The sequence below is a fragment of the Vicugna pacos genome, chromosome 16, assembly GCF_048564905.1.
Source record: "Vicugna pacos chromosome 16, VicPac4, whole genome shotgun sequence".
NCBI classification, from domain to species: Eukaryota; Metazoa; Chordata; class Mammalia; order Artiodactyla; family Camelidae; genus Vicugna; species Vicugna pacos.
In genome coordinates, this window is record NC_133002.1 from 9,551,086 (window position 1) to 9,570,960 (window position 19,875).

A 19,875-nucleotide genomic window follows, 5' to 3' on the forward strand; every position below is an offset into this window, starting at 1 on the left:
CCTCTCGGCGTCCTGGCCCTTCTCGCCCGGGCTCGCCTCCTCGCCCCTCCCCCCTTCATCCCACCCGCCTTGCTCGCCGCCGCGGGCTCCGCTCCTCCTCCAGCCTCCCCCCGCGCCGCGTTCCCCCTCCCCTCGCGAAGCCCCGCCCCTCCCCTCAGGGCGACGTCACGTGCCGCCCCATCCCCCTGCGCCTGCGCACTGCTTATTTCCCGCTGTCAGGATGAGGAGGCGGAGGTCGGCGCTCGGGTCCGTCTCTGCCCGCGGCTGTGGCGGTGCCGGCGGCTCCAGCCTTAGCGGTTCCTCCCTGGGCGGCGGCGGCGGCGGCTCGGTCGACGCCTGCTCCGCCAGCTGAGCCGGCGAGAGCCCAGGACGCCGTTTCCCCTCCCATCCCCGCTCCCCGAGGCCGGCCGCCTGGCCATGGCGCAGCCGGGCCCGGCTCCTCAGCCTGACGGTGAGGCGCCCACCATGGCAGGCGCGGCAGGCGCGGCGGGCGCGGCCTGCCAGGCGCCGGCGTCGGCGTCGTGGGGGGAACCTCCGGGCGGCGGGAAGGGCGCGCGCAGGCCCCGGGGGTGACCCCTTCGGGCGGAGGCGGGAGCGCGCCCGTTCGGGAGCCGGCTGCTTGAGAGGGCGGCGCGGGGGCCTGGGCGGCCGTCGCTGGGGAGGGGGCGGTAGGCGCCGGCGGCAGGGCTGTTCTGGGGGAGGGAGCGTGGGAGGCTACTGGGGACCCGGCAGAAGCTGGGGAGCTTGGAGAGGGAGCTGCTGTGGGTAGCGGTGGAACCGGCACGTGGGTTCTGCCCGTGGGGAAGATGGAAATCGGGAACATGTATATATTATTAGTAAGAGAAAAAAATTGCTCAGGTAATGGTGGTGTCCCCTTTCCACCCCTCCCTGCCCCCCCATCCATGTCACTGAACGCTTTGCACCCAGTTTTGTGACATAAAACTAGTTGGGATTAGTAACTGGATTTAGTAGCGTTCCTTGAAAGGCAGTGTGGCTTACTGGTAAGTGTTGAGGCCTGGGCGCCTAAAGGACCTCGAGCCTTCACTAACAGGCGTATTCGAATTTCTTGGCCTTTTTGAACGTCACTATCCTCATGAAAAGAGGTTAATGCGTGCCTTTATATTTTATCTGTAGAGACGGGAACACATATGTATGTAAAGTGGTGTTATTAAGGGGATATTTGGGAAGAATGAGAATGATGTTTGAGGATACTGAAGTCGAGGAAACAATGGCTTTTATAGCACTTACATTCTTGAGAGGGGAAAGAGCCCCATCCTGAATAGTTCAAGTTGGTTGTCAAGAGTCCATGACCTTCTGGGAAGTGGACTAAGCTCTGCTTCAGAGATTGACCAGATGATTCCAGGTTTTACTACTTGGAGTTATGTTTGGAAAGAATGTGCTTGGTCTTTGGGAAGGCACTACTGTATCTGAGAGAGAGAGTTCTTTCAGGTGTGATTCTGTAATCAGCTTAGCATCTTTTAAGTGGAGTGGAATGTTGGGATTTGGTGCTGAGCACATACTAGGTGCTTAAAAACTTGCCTTGGCCTAGGGTTGTCTCTTAAGACGATCTTTCATGAAAACCTTACTCTTCTTTCTTGCTTTTGGGGAACCTGAAACAATGTTATCAGATTTTAAAACCAGCTGCTAGCTTGGAAGTGTGCTCCAAAGCCTCTTAGGCTCTAGTTATAGGTTTTGTTAGTTGCCTAAGGAGAAAGGTCTAGTACCCACATCTGGAGTTGTGTAAGAATCTGCTTGCTGTTTCTGTTTCAGTAGAAGAGAAGGGAGGCATTTGTGGTGTGCTGTTAGAGGAAACGGGAGAGAATGTTTTCAGGCTACATTTTAATTCTCACCTTCTGTGTTTGGTGTCAGGGAAGAAAACTTTGCTTTTCCACAAACGCCTCTTTGTTATTGCAGACAGAGGCAGAATAGAGAGGAGCCCCTGTGGCTCCTGGTTCTGATCTGGAGTGGTAGGTATGCTTAGTTGGCTGCTGCCTTCTCTCGAGTTGCATGGAAACAAACTGTCTAGGGCAGCTCAGGTGACATGACAGTCTGGAATAAAAATTCCCTGCCTCTTTCTAGATGTGAAATGGTCTTCTTTGTAAATAGGCAGAAGTGACTAAGCACTTGAAAGAGGCTAGGAAAAATTAGCTTTAGGAAATCGTATACTCTTAGTACAGGTTTATTCCTGATTTTTCAATTCCTGTGATTCCAGGGTGAGATTTAGTTTACATAAATTGCAGTATTTATTTTCAATTAGTGTAGTAAATGAGCACCCACAACTATTGTTCACAGAAGAAGAGAGAATTTGGTATATTTGAGAGCTTTGTGTCAGTGTCTTCTCAGAAGCTCATCTTGGGGGTTTAATTTTTTTCTTTGGCTGAACTTAATATAGATCACTTCCTAACACTTTAGCTTTAAGGACACTTGATTTTCCTAGCCTGGCTGATTTAAAAAAAAAACAACAACGATCTTTTGAGTCAAACTGACAGTAAAGATAAATTTTAGTTTTTGGCTTTAATCTTTCTTTTATCCCATTTTAGAAACAGTTGTCTTTTACATTGACATTGTTTCCTTTTCCTTTTTTGACATGTTTGTTTTTCACAGAGGTACAGTAGTAAAGAATTGATTTGTGTGTATACCGACAGGATGAAATATAATAATTTTCTTTTCATTCTTTTTAATTCCTTATTTTGTAAGTTTTTTGAAAAAACATTTTTTGATGATGCATCTTCATTTATTCATTTAGAACAAATGTAACTTAAAACATATATTAGCTTTTTTTTTTTTTATTTAGGGGAGGAGGTAATTAGGTTTATTTATTTACTTATTTTCTTTAGTGGAGTTACTGGGGATTGAACCCAGGACCTTGTGCATGCTAGGCAGGCTTTCTACCACTGAGCTTTCCCCTCCCCCAGAACAAAGGTAACTTTACTAGCCGAACAAATTTCAGCTGATTATTTCAGTTTACCTAGAGAATTCAAAGACTATGTATAATATAAAATTTTTCGAATTTTAATATTTTACAATCCAAGTTAGATGTATTTGCTTGTATTGTTGAAATCTAAGTTAGAAGTAGAAGTACTTCATTTCTTTTTTATTTAAGAACACTGTTTTCTCAAATCCCTCCATTAAAAAGTTGTGAATATTAGAAAGTATGTCTTCTCCAATCTCCCAGAGGAAACCAGTATTAAATTTTTTGTCCTTGATTTTTCTCTGTAGTTACACAGATATGCTACCTATTCTCTCTGAAATGGACATGCTTTACATATGTGGGTCTACAACTTGTGTATTTCACGTAATAAATGTTAGCTGTAATTATTGTATGCTTGTAAGTAGTTATGTGGCCATGTAATGCGTTACAGGCACTACATATGTTATCTCAGGAAATCTTCATATCAGTGAGGTGGGTACTATTATAATATTTTATTGATAAGGAAACTGAAGTACAAAGAAGTTAAAAGTGCTTGGAGTTACATAGCTGGGAAGTGAAGGGAGCTAGGATTCAAATCCAGGCCATCTAATGCCAAGGCCCTCTGGTCTGTTTACTAGATCATGGACTACTTTCCAGTTCAATATTATAGATCTGCCTCATTCTTGTTAAAGAATGTTCATCACATTCATGTGCCACACATGATTTATTTGTGTCTTTATTGATGGAAAGTAGGTTGCTTCCAGTTTTCTCATTTTATAAGCAGTTCTATAATAGATATTTTTGTACAAATTTTTTTCAGATACTCTTGCTTTTACTTCTGTAAGACTACTGGATTAAAGGGCATGAGCTCTGAGTGATTTAAATTTTAATAGCTATTGCTAGCTTGCTCTCAAAAAGTATCAATTTACATACCTGCCAACAGTCTGAGAGGGTGGATTTTCCCTACACTCGTACAAGTCCTGATAATGTCATTTGTTTTAAATTTGTATCGTCTGATAGACAAAAAACAAATGAACAGATATGCTTCAGTTAACAAATATTTGTGTGCCTAGTCTATGCCAAGTCCTGTGCTAGGCTCTAGGACATTCAGTGACGAACAACATTAAACCCAGTCAGTGTTCCTAGGTAGTGAATCATAAGGCTGTTAATTAGATAATCCCAAGTATAAAACTATTCAACAAATATGAGTGTGTACTACTTGCCAGGCACAATTCTAGATACATGAAATACATCAGTGGGAATACAACAGATAATAACCCTGCCCTAGTGTGGGAGAAACAGATACTAAACAACAAACATAAGCAAATCAAAGGAATTGTTAGATGATAAGTGCTATGGAAAAAAGAAAGAAAAAAAGGAAAAAAGCAGGGTAAAAGGAAGGGGGACATGGCTGATTTTAAATAGGGTGGTCAGAGTAGCCTTATTGAGAAGATGACATTTGATAAGACTTGAAGGAGATAGAAGAGCTACTGTGAGGCTTTCTGGAGGAAGAGTGTTTCAGACAGGGATCAATTTTTGTAAATGCCTTAGGGAAGGAATATGTTTGGCTTGTTTGAGGAATGGCGTGGAGGTCAGTGTGGCTAGAATGACCTAGTGGTGGAAGTGGGTGGGAGGAGGTGGGAGAGGAAGGGAGGGAAGAGTAGTGGGATATGAGATGAGAGGTAATGGAGTGGGGCAGATCTCGTAGGGCCCTAGAAGATTGTGAAGATTGGCTTTCTTTATGGGGAATCATTGAAAAGGTTTTGAGCAGAGGAGTGATGTGATCTGACTTATGTTAAAAAAAAAAAAAAAGAAACAAACCTTAGGGGGAGGATATAGCTCAAGTGGTAGAGTGCATGCTCAGCATTCACAAGGTCCTGGGTTTGATCCCCAGTACCTCCTCTAAAAATAAATCTGATCACCTCCTCCCCTCAAAATAAAAAAACTAAAAAATAATACATTAAGAAATAATATATTACAAAAACCAAAAACCTGTCTGGCTGCTAGATTGGCAGTAGAGTAAAGGAAGGTAAGGGAGGCATTAATCCAGGAAAAAGACAATGAGGCTTGGGTGTATTGGTGGAGGTTATATTTTGAAGGTATGGCCAACAGGATTTGCATTAGATATGGGATGTAAGAGAGAGAGGATCACTCAGAGATTTTGGGGCTGAGGAACTGTCAGAGGTACACAGTGCTATGAATGCTGTAACTGAGGAATGTGAGCCAATAGTGAGTCCAGGAAAGGTTTCTGAGGAAGTGCCTAGAGCTGAGAGGAGCAAGAGCCCCTTTTTTGGAAGAATTAGGATGAGTAAGAGAACTGAAGAAAGTGTGCCTGGGTAGAAAGAATGAGAGAGTCAGATAGGTATGGGCTGGCCTGAGTGGGCTTTAGCCTTAGAGCTGTAGGAGAAGCCGTTGAAGGGTTTTAAGCAAGTAGGTAAGATAATGGCTTTTTATTGATTTGTTTTTAAAATTAATTTATTTCTTTACACATAACTGAAGTGATGTTACAGTACATAATTTATTTACAACTGTGCAATAATGTGTTGCAAAATAAATTATCTAGAAGGCAGCAAAAGTACATTGTAAACGTGTATAAAACCATACAGTGTTTACAGGTGCACTTTTTATATGTTTATTGGCTATGTAGTGTTTCAAGTTATGTTCTCAGAAAGAAATAAAATGGATAATGGCTTTTTAATTTGTACTTCCCTGAGAGTGATTATACATATTTATTTTTTCTTTTGTTGTGCAGAAAGCTTTAATTTTTACATAGATCTATTTTAAAAAGTTATGGTTTCTGGGTCTTAGGAAGATTTCAACTCCCATGTTTATTTAAAAAAACCCTAATTTTCAACATTTTATAATTTCGTCTTTTATATTTAGTACTTTAGATCATCTGGAATTTATTTTTAAATTTAATGGGTGAAATTTAATATAAAGATTAACTAAACAGGGGATTACCTAGGAGAAAAAGGGAACCCTAAAAATATAAGAATAGTAGATATAGGGAGTAGCTAGTAGCTGCCTCTAGAGCTAAGGTAGAGCACCCAGGGAAGGAACACATCTTGAGAAGGCCACTCCCAGAACTGAGATCCAGACTCTGCAGCTGTGGCCCTCTGAAGGGCACAGTTCACTAAGTGACCACATCTGCAGAACTTGCTGGAAAGCCACTTTCTGGCTTGCTGGGGAAAACTGCCTGCATCTGGAATTTATTTTTAATTTTTCTTCCAAATGGATAGCTAGTTGTTTTAAAACCATTTATTCAATAATCCATATATTTGGTTTGTCTATTATAACTTGATCAATCTCCCAAACACTAAACTTGCAGAGATACTTAATCCAAAACGTAAAAGCCCTGAGCTTACCCCACACCCCTACTCTGATGTCCCAACACACAGTAGTAGTCTAACACATAAAAGATACGTAGTATCTTTTAATTTGTATACCTTACCTGACTCCCTATGGATGGAACTGACTTTGCATCTTAAGGGCTCTGATTTCTAAAATACCTTGACTACACCATACGCTGGATTTTTATCCAGTGAAATTTGATGTGCTCTTGTTGTATAATCATTAAATTGAGTTTAGTCTTCATAAGAGTATTTAGTAAACATTTGTTATGTTTGTTTTTGTGCAGTACAGTTGTGCCAGGTAATGTGGAAGGGATGTAGAAATGAATGAGATAGTTTTGATTTCAGGAATTTTGTGATGATTGGTAGAGGAATGGACCTTAGGGACACGAATGTGAAATGAGGTATCTAGTGATGGAAGATAGTTGTCTGTTGGATCACAGAGGAAGCTGTTAACTACAAGTGAATGAACAGGAAGAGCTATGAAAGAAGGTACTTTTGTTCAGTTTTCTCACTAAATACTTGAATCTCTTCCAAGTGGGACTGCTTTCTGTTTGAATGCCTCTGGAGAGAGAAGGAACTCACTACCTCCTAGTTTTGGCAAGTTCTAGTATTTTGTTTATCCTTTAATTAAGTGGAAATTTGCCTCACCATTATTTCTACCCATTGGTTTTAGTTCTCTTCTCTAGGACCACACAGAGAAATCCAAGGCATTCTTCTCCATGTTAGTCTGAAGAAAATTGATGATAACATATGTCCTTCCTAAATATTCCTCTTTTTTTTTCCCCTTCAATTTGAAAGTACTCATTGTTTGTTAACTGTCTGGATTACAAAAATAATCTTGATAGATACCTTAGTTCACCCTTCTAATAAGCCTGTCGATCTGGTCTACCCTGTTGCCAGCATGTCTACCTTCTACAAAATGGGTGGTCTTTTTCTTCATTCCATCCTATGGAGGAGACAGTTTGAAGGGCTGCAGGAAGTTGTTTGCTTCTTTGAAACATTTTCTAATGGTATAGATGTCATGAATCAAGTCCTCCATGCGGATGATGCCATATTTACTAAGAGATCAAGCCATCAACAGATTATCTGTCAGGGCAGTTCGCTTATTGATTTTGCCGTAATCACGCTTATAGATCAGTTCATTTACTGACGTCGGGTTTGGGTATTCCCATGCAATATATGGTTCCACAATTCTCAGCATGTTAATTGAAGGTGAGCTTCACAAAGGCACCCTTGAAGGTCTGATGGAGGCAAAGAAGCTGTAGCACCTTTTGAACCTTCAGGCTCACACCATTGATACCTCTGATCCTGATGACAAATGCCAGTTTGGGTTCTGCAAGTACATGAAAGTTACCAGCTTTGCTTGCCGTCCTGGCCATTGTAATCTCAGTTCTGTACATCTGCCTGTATCCTTGTGGTAGTGTTTAGCTTTTTCATAGATAAGCTTCCTACTTGCCTTTCGAAGCATCTTTTGGGCAAATGTCTTTCTCAGGCATTTGATCTTTAAGCTGTGAAATTGTTTCGCTTTTTCTTAAGGGTTTCTGGCACAACAGAAACCTTTTTCTTCTCTTCGGCACCCTCCGTGGTTCCAGTGGGGAAAAAGACCTAAAAATTCTTTTTATTTCTCCTTTCAGATAGTTTTGAATGTACTTAACATCCTTTTGAGTTTCTTTGAGACAGATTACAGTTAATGACTTCTGGAGGTACCTGATGTTCCCTAAATGTATTTAACCTATAGGGAGCAGCATAGAGATGTCACTGAAAGGAATTCTAAGGACTGTCTTGCCTTGTTTTACCGAGCAGGAAATTAAGGACTAAAGAAGCAGAAATGACATGCATTGTTGCAGAGCCAGTACTAGAATTTAAGAGTGCAGGGGGGCTGTCACCTGTGTTCTGGTTACTGCTGCTTTGTGGAATGAACTTTATCTATATGCATCATTGTGACGTTGCCTGAGAAGAATCATAGAATGGATATAACTTGATTACAGTCAGAACGTACAAGACTTTAAAGAATTTTTTTCTCTTTCTTTTAACATCTTTTTCTTTTTAGTTTATTTTTTTTAATTTATTTTGGCGGGGTGGTAATTAGGTTTATTTATTTATTTATTTATTTAACATTTTTTATTGATTTATAATCATTTTACAATGTTGTGTCAAATTCCAGTGTTCAGCACAATTTTTCAGTCATTCATGGACATATACACACTCATTGTCACATTTTTTTCTCTGTGATTTATGATAACATTTTTGTGTATATTTCCCTGTGATATACAGTGTAATCTTGTTTATCTATTCTACAATTTTAAAATCCCAGTCTATCCCTTCCCACCCTCTACCCCCCTGGTAACCACAAGTCTGTATTCTCTGTCCATGAGTCTTTAGATTCCACATATGAGCGATCTCATATGTTATTTTTCTTTCTCTTTCTGGCTTACTTCACTTAGAATGACATTCTCTAGGAGCATCCATGTTGCTGCAAATGGCGTTATGTTGTCGGTTTTTATGGCTGAGTAGTATTCCATTGTATAAATGTACCACATCTTCTTTATCCAGTCACCTGTTGATGGACATTTAGGCTGTTTCCATGTTTTGGCTATTGTAAATAGTGCTGCTATGAACATTGGAGTGCAGGTGTCATCCTGAAGTAGATTTCCTTCTGGATACAAGCCCAGGAGTGGGATTCCTGGGTCATATGGTAAGTCTATTCCTAGTCTTTTGAGGAATCTCCACACTGTTTTCCATAGTGGCTGCACCAAACTGCATTCCCACCAGCAGTGTAGGAGGGTTCCCCTTTCTCCACAGCCTCTCCAGCATTTGTCATTTGTGGATTTTTGAATGACGGCCATTCTGACTGGTGTGAGGTGATACCTCATTGTAGTTTTGATTTGCGTTTCTCTGATAATTAGTGATATTGAGCATTTTTTCATGTGCTTTTTGATCATTTGTATGTCTTCCTTGGAGAATTGCTTGTTTAGGTCTTCTGCCCATTTTTGGATTGGGTTGTTTATTTTTTTCTTATTGAGTCGTATGAGCTGCTTATATATGTTGGAGATCAAGCCTTTGTCGGTTTCACTTGCAAAAATTTTCTCCCATTCCGTAGGTTTTCTTCTTGTTTTATTTCTGGTTTCCTTTGCTCTGCAGAAGCTTGTAAGTTTCATTAGGTCCCATTTGTTTATTCTTGCTTTTATTTCTTCTAGGAGAAAATTTTTGAAATGTATGTCTTGCCTATGTTTTTCTCTAGGAGGTTTATTGTATCTTGTCTTATGTTTAAGTCTTTAATCCATTTTGAGTTGATTTTTGTACATGGTGTAAGGGTGTGCTCTAGCTTCATTGTTTTACATTGCTGCTGTCCAGTTTTCCCAACACCATTTGCTGAAGAGACTGTCTTTATTCCATTGTATATTCTTGCCTCCTTTGTCGAAGATTAGTTGACCAGAGGTTTGTGGGTTCATTTCTGGGCTCTCTATTCTGTTCCATTGGTCCATATGTCTGTTTTGGTACCAATACCATGCTGTCTTGATGACTGTAGCTCTATAGTATTGTCTGAAGTCTGGGAGAGTTATTCCTCCAGCCTCTTTCTTTCTCTTCAGTAATGCTTTAGCAATTCTAGGTCTTTGATGGTTCCATATAAATTTTATTATGATTTGTTCTAGTTCTGTGAAATATGTCCTGGGTAATTGGATAGGGATTGCATTAAATCTGTAGATTGCCTTGGGCAGTGTGACCATTTTAACAATATTGATTCTTCCAATCCAAGAGCATGGAATATCTTTCCATTTTTTAAAGTCTTCTTTAATTTCCTTCATCAATGGTTTATAGTTTTCTGTGTATAATTCTTTCACCTCCTTGGTTAGATTTATTCCCAGATATTTTATTACTTTGGGTGCTATTTTAAAGGGGATTGTTTCTTTATTTTCTTTTTCTGTTGATTTATCGTTAGTGTAAAGAAATGCAACTGATTTTTGAACGTTAATTTTGTAACCTGCTACCTTGCTGAATTCTTCAATCAGCTCTAGTAGCTTTTGTGTGGACCTTTTAGGGTTTTCTATATATAGTAACATGTCATCAGCATATAATGACACTTTTACCTCTTCTTTTCCAATTTGGATCCCTTTTATTTCTTTCTCTTGTCTGATTGCTGTGGCTAGGACTTCCAGGACTACGTTGAATAGGAGTGGTGATAGTGGGCATCCTTGTCTTGTCCCAGATTTTAGTGGGAAGCTTTTGAGTTTTTCACCGTTGAGAACTATGCTGGCTGTAGGTTTGTCATATATAGCTTTTATTATGTTGAGATATGTTCCCTCTATACCCACTTTGGCGAGAGTTTTTATCATAAATGGGTGTTGAATTTTATCAAATGCTTTTTCTGCATCAATTGAGATGGTCATGTGGTTTTTGTCCTTTCTCTTGTTGATGTGATGTATTACATTGATTGATTTGCGTATGTTGAACCAGCCTTGTGTCCCTGGGATGAACCCCACTTGGTCATGATGTATAATCTTTTTTATGTGTTGTTGGATTCTATTTGCTAAAATTTTGGTGAGGATTTTGGCGTCTATGTTCATCAGTGATATTGGCCTATAATTCTCTTTTTTTGTAGTGTCTTTGCCTGGTTTTGGTATCAGGGTGATGGTGGCTTCATAGAATGAGTTTGGGAGTATTCCCTCCTTTTCAATCGTCTGGAAGAGTTTGAGAAGGACTGGTATGAGTTCTTCTTTGTATGTTTGGTAGAATTCCCCAGTGAAGCCATCCGGTCCTGGACTTTTATTTGCAGGGAGGTTTTTAATTGCTATTTCTATTTCCTTTCTAGTGATCGGATTGTTCAAGTGGTCAGTTTCTTCTTGATTCAGTTTTGGTGGACAGTATGTTTCCAGAAACCGGACCATCTCCTCTAGGTTATCCAGTTTGGTTCCATATAGTTTTTCATAATATTCTCGTATGATATTCTGTATTTCTATTTTGTTTGTTGTAATTTCTCCATTTTCCTTTCTTATTTTGCTAATTTGTGCTCTCTCTTTTTTCTTCTTTGTGAGTTTGGCCAGAGGTTTGTCGATTTTATTTACTTTTTCAAAAAACCAGCTTTTGGTTTGGTTGATTTTTCTATGGTCTTGTTAATCTCTGTTGTATTTAATTCCTCTCTGATCTTTATTATTTCCTTCCTTCTGCTGCTTTTTGGGGCTTTTTGTTCTTCTTTTTCTAATTGATTCAGGTGGTGGGTTAACTTGTTTATTTGAGATTGTTCTTCTTTTTTGAGGAAGGCCTGTATCACTGTAAACTTCCCTCTTAGCACTGCCTTTGCTGTGTCCCATAGGTTTTAAGTGGTTGTGCTTTCATTATCATTTGTCTCAAGGTATTTTTTAATTTCAGCTTTGATTTCCTCATTGATCCATTGTTTTTTCAGTAACATATTGTTTAATCTCCATGCTTTTCTTTTTTTCTCCTTTGTTTCTCTGTTGTTGATTTCCAGTTTCATGGCATTGTGGTCAGTAAAGATGCTTGAGATAATTTCTGTCTTCTTAAATTTGTTGAGGTTTCTTTTGTGTTCAAGTACATGATCGATCCTGGAAAATGTTCCATGTGCACTTGAAAAGAATGTATATTCTATTTTTTGGGGGTGTAATGCTCTGAAAATATCCACCAGATCTAGTTTTTCTATTGTAGTAGTTAATTTCTCTGTTGCCTTGTTTATTTTCTGTCTGGAAGATCTGTCTAGTGATGTTAATGCAATGTTAAAATCTCCAACTATGATTGTATTCCCATCAATATCGCCCTTTATCTCTGTTAGTAATTCTTGTATGTACTTAGGTGCTCCTATATTGGGTGCATATATATTAACGAGTGTAATGTCTTCATCTTGTATCACTCCTTTAATCATTATAAAATGTCCTTCTTTATCTTTCTTTATGGCCTTTGTTTTAAAGTCTATTTTGTCTGAAATCAGTACTGCAACACCTGCTTTTTTGGCTTTTCCATTTGCATGGAATATCCTTTTCCATCCTTTCACTCTCAATCTATATGTGTCCTTCTCCCTAAAGTGGGTCTCTTGTATGCAGCATATTGAAGGTTCTTGCTTTATTATCCACTCTGCCACTCTATGTCTTTTGACTGGAGCATTTAGTCCATTAACATTTACAGTAATTAATGATAGATGTGTGTTTATTGCCATTTTGAACTTATCTTTGCAGTTAAATTGGTATATCCTCTTTGTTCCTTTCTTCTTCCTTTTGTGGTTTGGTAATTTTCCTTTGTATTATCATGGATTTTATTTAATTTTTGTGACTCCCTTGTAAATTTTTGACTTGTGGTTACACTTTTTTGTAAATCTATTAACCTATACCTGTTTTTATTAAACTGATAATAACATGATCTCAAACCCATCCTACTGTTAAAAAAATTTAATAAAGAAAGAAAAAAAATTCTATATTTCCCTGCCTCCCTCTCCCACTCTCAGTGATTTGTATGTCTTCTTTTATAATTTCGTGTTTTCTTTATTTGTAATTCATGAGTTATCACCTTTCCAGTTGTGAGTTTCTCATTTCTGTAGCATCCTGCTGCTTTTCTATTTAGAATAGCCCTTTCAATATTTCTTTTAGCATGGGTTTAGTGTTGCTAAACTCCTGCAGCTTTTTTTTGTCTGTGAAACTCTTTATTTCTCCTTCTATCCTAAAGGATAGCCTTGCTGGATAAAGTATCCTAGGCTGCATCTTTTTTTCATTCAGGGCTTTGAATATATCTTGCCACTCCCTTCTGGCCTGTAGTGTTTGTGTAGAGAAATCAGCTGAGAGCCTTATGGGGTTCCCTTGTAATTCACTCTTTGCTTTTCTCTTGCTGCCTTTAGAATCATTTCTTTATCCTTGACTCTGGCCATCTTGATTCTGATATGTCTTGGTGTGGGTCTATTTAGGTTCTTCCTGTTTGGGACCCTCTGAGCTTCCTGTACTTGGATATCTGATTCCTTCTTTAAGTTTGGGAAGTTTTCAGTCATGATTTCTTCAAAAACCTTTTCAATCCCCTTTGATCCTTCTTCCCCTTCTGGGACCCCTATTATGCGAAGATTGGGACACTTTATATTATCCCATAGGTCCCTTATGCTATTATCATTATTTTTTATTTGCTTATCTTGTAGTTCTTCTGAATGGGTGCTTTCTATTGCCCTGTCTTCTAGATCACTAATTCGTTCCTCTGCATTAACTAGTCGGCTTTGCACAGCTATTAGATCATTCCTCATCTCTGTCAATGAGTTTACCCATTCTGCTTGGCTCTTCTTTATAGCTTCAATTTCATTTTTGACATATTTTATCTCTCTAAGCACTATCTCTTTTAATTCCTTCAGCAATTTGATCACTCCTTTTTTGAAATCTTGATCTAGTAGGCTATCGATGTCTATTTCATTGATCTTTCTTTCAGGGGATTCCTCTTGTTCTTTTAATTGGGAAAGGTTTCTCTGCTTCTTCATCTTGCTCATACCTCTCTGGCACTGTGGTTTATGGAGTATCAGTTGTCTATTTTGGATCTTAAGGATTTTATCTATCTAATGCCTATTTATGAATAGAACTTAGGAAAAAAAAAGAAAGAAATAATAGGAGAGAGAAAGATTTTTAAAAGAAGGGAGAAAGAGGGTTTGAAAACAGTGTATAATGAATAATAGAAGAGCGAGTTGAAGCAGAGTATTAATCGGGTTGAGACGTCCTTTTAAAACCTTTAAAAAAAAAAAAGAAAAAGGGGTGGGGAGATGAATAGATGTATTTGAAGCCTGTGTCTAATCAATAACAGGACATCAAAACCCAAGAGAAATAGAAATGAATTAAGAAGTAAAAATTAAGAGAGTAATTGAAAATAGAACAGGTAAAAACAGATTTAACAACAAAACAAAAAACAAACAAAAAAACGGGTTGTCGGTGTTCTCCTGGAGTCTGTATGCTTTTAATGTGAAGTCCTTCTGTCTTCGTCCTGTTTTGGAAGCTCAGCTTGTTTTCATAGGCCCTCCTTTGGCGCCCTCTTCTGTGCTGCTCCCAGCACCTGTTGGCAAGCCGATCGCGCCTCCTCCTAACATGGGGTCAGATGCAGTTCTCCTCTGCTGTGGGCGGGCGGGTCACTGCCCCTCCGGATGCCGCAGTCAGATGTTGCAGACTGGCCAGGCAGGAGGGCGGGTCGTGCCCCCTCCCAGCACCTCGGTCAGGGGGCTGTGTTCCTGCCCGACCGGCGGGGGGCCGCTCTCCCTCTGCCTGCGCTGCCGGTAGCTCCGCTGCTCTGTGCGGCTGCGCGCTCTGCCCTGGTGGCGCTCCGCCCTGGCCGCGCTCCGCGGGTGGGCTCGGGGAAGACCGAGGGGCAGCCTCCTCCCTGCTCCGAGCCAGGACCCAGCTCCTTGTTTGTTTTTGTGGAGCAAGTTCTCTGAGGGACCAGGATGGAAGGATCCCACCTGCCCCGGGCTGCAGGCCCGTCTCAGCCTGGCCCTTGAGGCTGCTGAGCCCTTCAGTGCGGATGCAGGTTTCGCCCCTGCCCCCGCCTGGGTGCTAAGCGCCGGAGAATATGGCGGCTGTGCCTGGGCCCCGCCTCTCTTCCCCTGAAAAGTTTCCGCGGGTTTTCAGAGATGGGGGTATGCACCCTTCCCCTGAGAGCACATCAACCTTGCTGTTTTATGGAGGGCCCAGGCTGTTCTGTCCTGTACACCCACAGCCCCGGCGCCCAGCCCCTTGCAGTCCCCCGGAGCTGCCTCCGTGCAGCCGCCCCCGTCCTCCGCCCGGCTTGTGCAGCCTGGCCCTGCCGGTCCTGCCGGCCCGCGTCTCAGGCTGGGTGTCGGGGGGGACGCTCTGTGCCCTTTTAACTTAGTTCTGTCAGACAAGGGCTGCTCTGTACAGATCCGAGCCTCGGAGGCTCCCCCTCCATCCCGCTGGCCTCTCAGTTGGAGAGGGGAGACCCAGCGAGCAAGCGCCAGTCCTCCTTTGCTGCTCCCTCCCCGCGGGACCCGTCCGGCGCTGCTTTGCCTTTTGTTCTTTCTTTTTTCCTTTTCTCCTACCAGATTTTTGGCGTCTTTATCTTTTGAAGAGGGCGATGTTCTGTCGGAGTTCCGCAGGTGCTCTGGTTGGCTGAGTCTGTAGATGTGGATCTTGGTGTATTTGTGGGAGAGGGTGACTTACAAGCGTCCTTCTACTCCGCCATCTTGCCTCTTCTCCTTTATTTATTTATTTTTAACAGAGTTACTGGGGATTGAACCCAGGACTTCATGCATTTTAGGCATTCACTCCACCACTGAGCTATACCCTCCCCCTGAGACTTTGTTGATAATCATTTATTTTTCTTTAATACTTTCATTCTTTAAACAAATATTTATTGCTTATGCTTACTGCTTGATGGGCATTGTGTTGGAGATATTACAGCAAAATGAAAATGTTCTTTTTCTTATGGAGCTTAAAGCCTGAGGGTGAATAAAGAAAAACTCCCATGAGCAAAAGGCATTTTGTCTGGCTGAATGTGATGTCCCCAGCACAGTGCTTGTCATAGAATGCAAATGAGCTATAGGTATTTATGGAAAGGTAGTCAGAGGACAACATGCAGTTACAGTAATGTGGTAGCTCTTCCTCATTTACAATATTTTTACAGCATGTAGCAGGAACATTTTATATTATTCAGGAAGTTTAGTTAACATAGGACCCTCCTTGCACTCTACCCTCACTGTACCCCAGGTTATACTGGAGAAAATGGTATTTGAATAGAGCCTAGGGAGTTGTGTAGACTGACAGATGGAAATGGCGTCTTGGAGAAAGATGTTAGAGAAGAGAGAGCGTCTTGCAGGTTGTGGATGGAGCATGTGCAGCGTGAGGTGAGGTGTGTGAATACTCTGGTCTTGTGGGAGCATGAGTCCTGTTTAGATACAGTTGTGTGAAGGGGGGTGTAATAGTGGAAAGCTTTGCTGCTATCTAAGGAGTTTGAGTTTCTAGATGATGTGGCTAGGCTTGCATGTTTTGATAGGGTAATAGTGTGATCCAAACTGTGCTAAAGGAAGCTTGCTTGGAAATTAGGTAGATTGGTTACACAGAGGATAGATTGGCAGATGACTGGTTAAGGAGGTTGGTTAGGCTGTTGCTGTGGTCTAGGAGAGAGATGATGGGGTAACAACTTATGTCAGTGAGAATGGAGAAAAAGAAACAACGGATGTGAGAAATAACTGTGGAAGAATAGCAACTTGCTGAACATTTGGTTTGGGGTGCAGAGAGGAGAGAAATTGGGGAGGATTCTGTGACTGTAGATTTGATTTACTAATTTAGGCAACCAGTGGGAGAGTGCATTTGGTAGTAGAAGGTGGCAAATTTGAATTAGTATGCTGATGTGGAGTACTAGTGGGACAGTCATATAGAAATATCTAGCAGATAGCTGGAAATACATTTGGAGTTCAAGGGAGAAATTGGGTGTGGATTACTTCTGGTAGACAAATGCTTACAAATCATTCTGGATGAACACTGCTCATTGCTTCTGTTTGTTGCCTGTCGGATATTGTGTTGAGAGTATTACAACAAAAGAATAGACTATGAGGAAGGCCACAGATAAAACTAATGTTTAGATGAGGAAGAGGAAACCATTGGTTAATCATAAAAAAGCAGAGTTAGGAAGATTAGTATTAGAAGTCAGTGTTAGACAAAGTTTGAAGGATGAGGAGGTGGTCACTAGTGTTGATGCCAAAGAGAAGTCAGATGAAGACAGAAGTGGTCATTGAAATTAGCAATTAAGTGATCCTCATTGAAACTCCTCTTTTAGAAGGCCTGAAGAAGTAAGTAGGTAGAGGCAGCATGTATAGACTACATTTTAAAGTTATGGTGATACACATACAGGTGGGGCAGTCACTTGAGAAGAGCAGTAGGGTTGTGGCAAAATGTGTGTGTGTGTTAAATATAGAGATGTAAGTAATTGTAGATGCTGGAGGAGCTGCCACTGGAAAGGGAGAGAGCCTGAAGATACCAAGAAGAAGATAAATGTGGACTAGGTCTCTGAGAAATTAAGAGCAGATAAGAATCAGGAGCTTGAGTATCAGGAGGAGAGACAGGGATCTCATCCTCCAAAACAGAAGGGAAAAAGGAAAAGATGAATGAGAAGGAAAAGTAGAGAAAACTCTGAGATAGAAGAGAAACTGACTAAATGTAAATGTTGCCTCCTTTCTTTTATTCATTTATTCAACATACATGATTTGACTGTTAACTATGAACAAGGTGAAAAAGGTGCCAGCTCTCATGGAGGTTGTAGTTTTGAAACCTTTATTACAGTCAAGTAGATTAGATTGTTTATATTTGCCTGGGTTCCTCATCTTAACCACAGAACACAGGAAATAGTTTGGCTGACTATTTTCCCAGTTATCTTAAAAGTGATATAACCAGTACCATCCTAGATGCACAGGAGAGAAGTCAGAGAGCTGTGAGTATTAAGAGTTGAATTCTGTCATGGAACCTGGGTTGAGAAAGGCTGGTAGAGTATTAAGTACAGGATATGATTGGGTCCTTGAGGGAAATCTGATGGGGTCTGAAATCATGATATGCGTTGCCGTTCCTTTGGTTGAGGCTATTAAAAATCAACACAAATTTGATAGTTATATTTAGTCCCCAGTTGATATCTGCTTAACTATTTTCTGTAAGCTCCTGCTACATTGATTATTTATAATAAACTGGTGCTGCTGCCCCTCCCGACCCCCCATCCTTATATCTGCAACTTTCTTAGCTACTCTGGAATAGTCTGCCTGACACTACTGCTATCTTTCATTTTATTGTGAACCTAGCAAGCCTCCGTAGACAGTTACAGAAGGGACATCAACAGTTTAGATCCATATCTATTGCAGAAATTTGTTCAGCATTTATTCCTAACAGGTGAAAGTCCAGTCTTCCCAGAATATGTCCACTTTCTGTGGTAACAGTATTAGAAAATTCTTAATTTTGTTGGGTCCAGATCACTTTTGTGCAACTTCTACACCTTGGTTCTGACCTCATGAACAAGTCAAAATTAGTCTGTTTTCTCTTCCACACAAAAGGTTTTTAGATACTTGAAGAGCTTGCTTCCATCTTGGCAGTTCCTCATACGAGGATTCTGTACCCTGCCCATTCTTCTTAGCTTCCTCTGCTTGGCTAGCCGGTTGTTCTAATATGTAGTTTGCTAGTGCTCTTAAAATGGTGTACCTAGAATAGGCGAAAATATTCCAGACATAATATCTATGTGACTTATGCGAAGAACAGCAAAAATGTTCTATTTTTGATCAAATAATCTATTTTGATCAACTCTTTTTAATGTATATTAACATTCCCTCAAATTTGTTTTAACTTACTGTAATATATTAGTTCATTGTAGCGACTATGATTTATTGAGGTGCTCTACGCCTTGCACTGTGCTGTGTATGTTTTTATTTTATTTTTTGAGTGTTTACTATACACCAGGCACTGCTAGGCACTGTGTGTACAGATATGGTTACCATTTTAAAAATATTTATTTCTTAGAGTAGTTTTAGTTTCATAGCAAAATTGAACAGAAAGTACAGGGTTTCCTTACACCCTCTGCCCCATCAGACTCCCCCAGCGTCAACATTCCACACCAGTGTGGTGCATTTGTTAACAATCAGTGAACTTGCACATCATTATCACTGAAAGTCCATCATTTATTTACATCAGGGTTCGCTCTTGGTATTGTACATTCTGGGGTTTGTTCAAATGTACAATGATACGTATCCATTGACCATTGTAGTATCATACAGAATAGTTTCACTGCCTTAGAAATCCCCTGTGTTCTACCGGCTAATCTTTCTTTTCCCCTAAATTCTTGGCAACCACTGATCTTTTTACTGTCTCCACGGTTTTTGCCTCTTCCAGAATGTCGTATAGTTGGTTACACAGTTATATAGATTTTTTAGATTGGCTTTTTTCATTTAGTAATATGCATTTAAGGTTGCTTCATGTCTGTCTGTGGCTTGGTAGCTCATTTCTTCTTTAGCATTAATTTATACTCCATTGTCTGAATGTACCAGTTTATTCATTGAATTATTGAAGGACATCTTGTTTGCTTCCAAGTTTTGGCAATTCTGAATAAAGCGGCTATGATGCAGATTTTTGTGTGGATGTCAAGTTTTCAGCTCATTTGGCTAAATACTATGGGTTATAATTGCTGGGTCATATGGTAAGAGTATGTTAAGGTGGCTGTATCATTTTGCATTCCCATCAGCAATGATTGAGAATTCCTGTTCCACTTATTTGCTAGCATTTGGTGCTGTCTGTGTTGCGGATATTAGCCATTTTAGTAGGTGTGTTGTGGTATCTCATTGTTTTAATTTGCAATTCCCTAATGACGGGCAATGTTGAACATCTTTTCAGATGATGTTCAGCTTTTTTCTACCTGTATATCTTCTTTTGTGGGGTGTCCAGAATTTCTGCTTATCTTTTAATTGGGTTGTTTTTCTTTTTGTTTAGTTTTAAGTGTTCTTTGTGTATCTTGGGTAACTGTACTTTCCAGATAATGTCTTTCAAGTTTTTGCTCCAAATCTGTGGCTTGTCTTATTTCCCTTGACAGTGTATTTCACAAACAGAAGTTTAAATTTAGTGAAATCCAGCTTATAATTATTTCTTTCATGGATCATACCTTTGGTGC

General features: G+C 40.4%; 1 protein-coding gene and 1 pseudogene across 1 annotated transcript in view; one reads left to right on the forward strand and one right to left on the reverse strand.

Annotated features, from left to right (window-relative positions):
* The first annotated feature begins 202 nt into the window (after window positions 1–202).
* Window positions 203–19,875, forward strand: part of RABEP1 (rabaptin, RAB GTPase binding effector protein 1) — a 94,725-nt gene continuing 75,052 nt past the window's right edge. The window contains exon 1 of the mRNA XM_072940585.1: window positions 203–451. Within this exon, the coding sequence (XP_072796686.1) occupies window positions 418–451 (34 nt within the window). The 5' untranslated portion in view covers window positions 203–417. The remainder of the gene's footprint in view (window positions 452–19,875) is intronic.
* Window positions 7,115–7,839, reverse strand: LOC102526772 (large ribosomal subunit protein uL30-like; annotated as a pseudogene).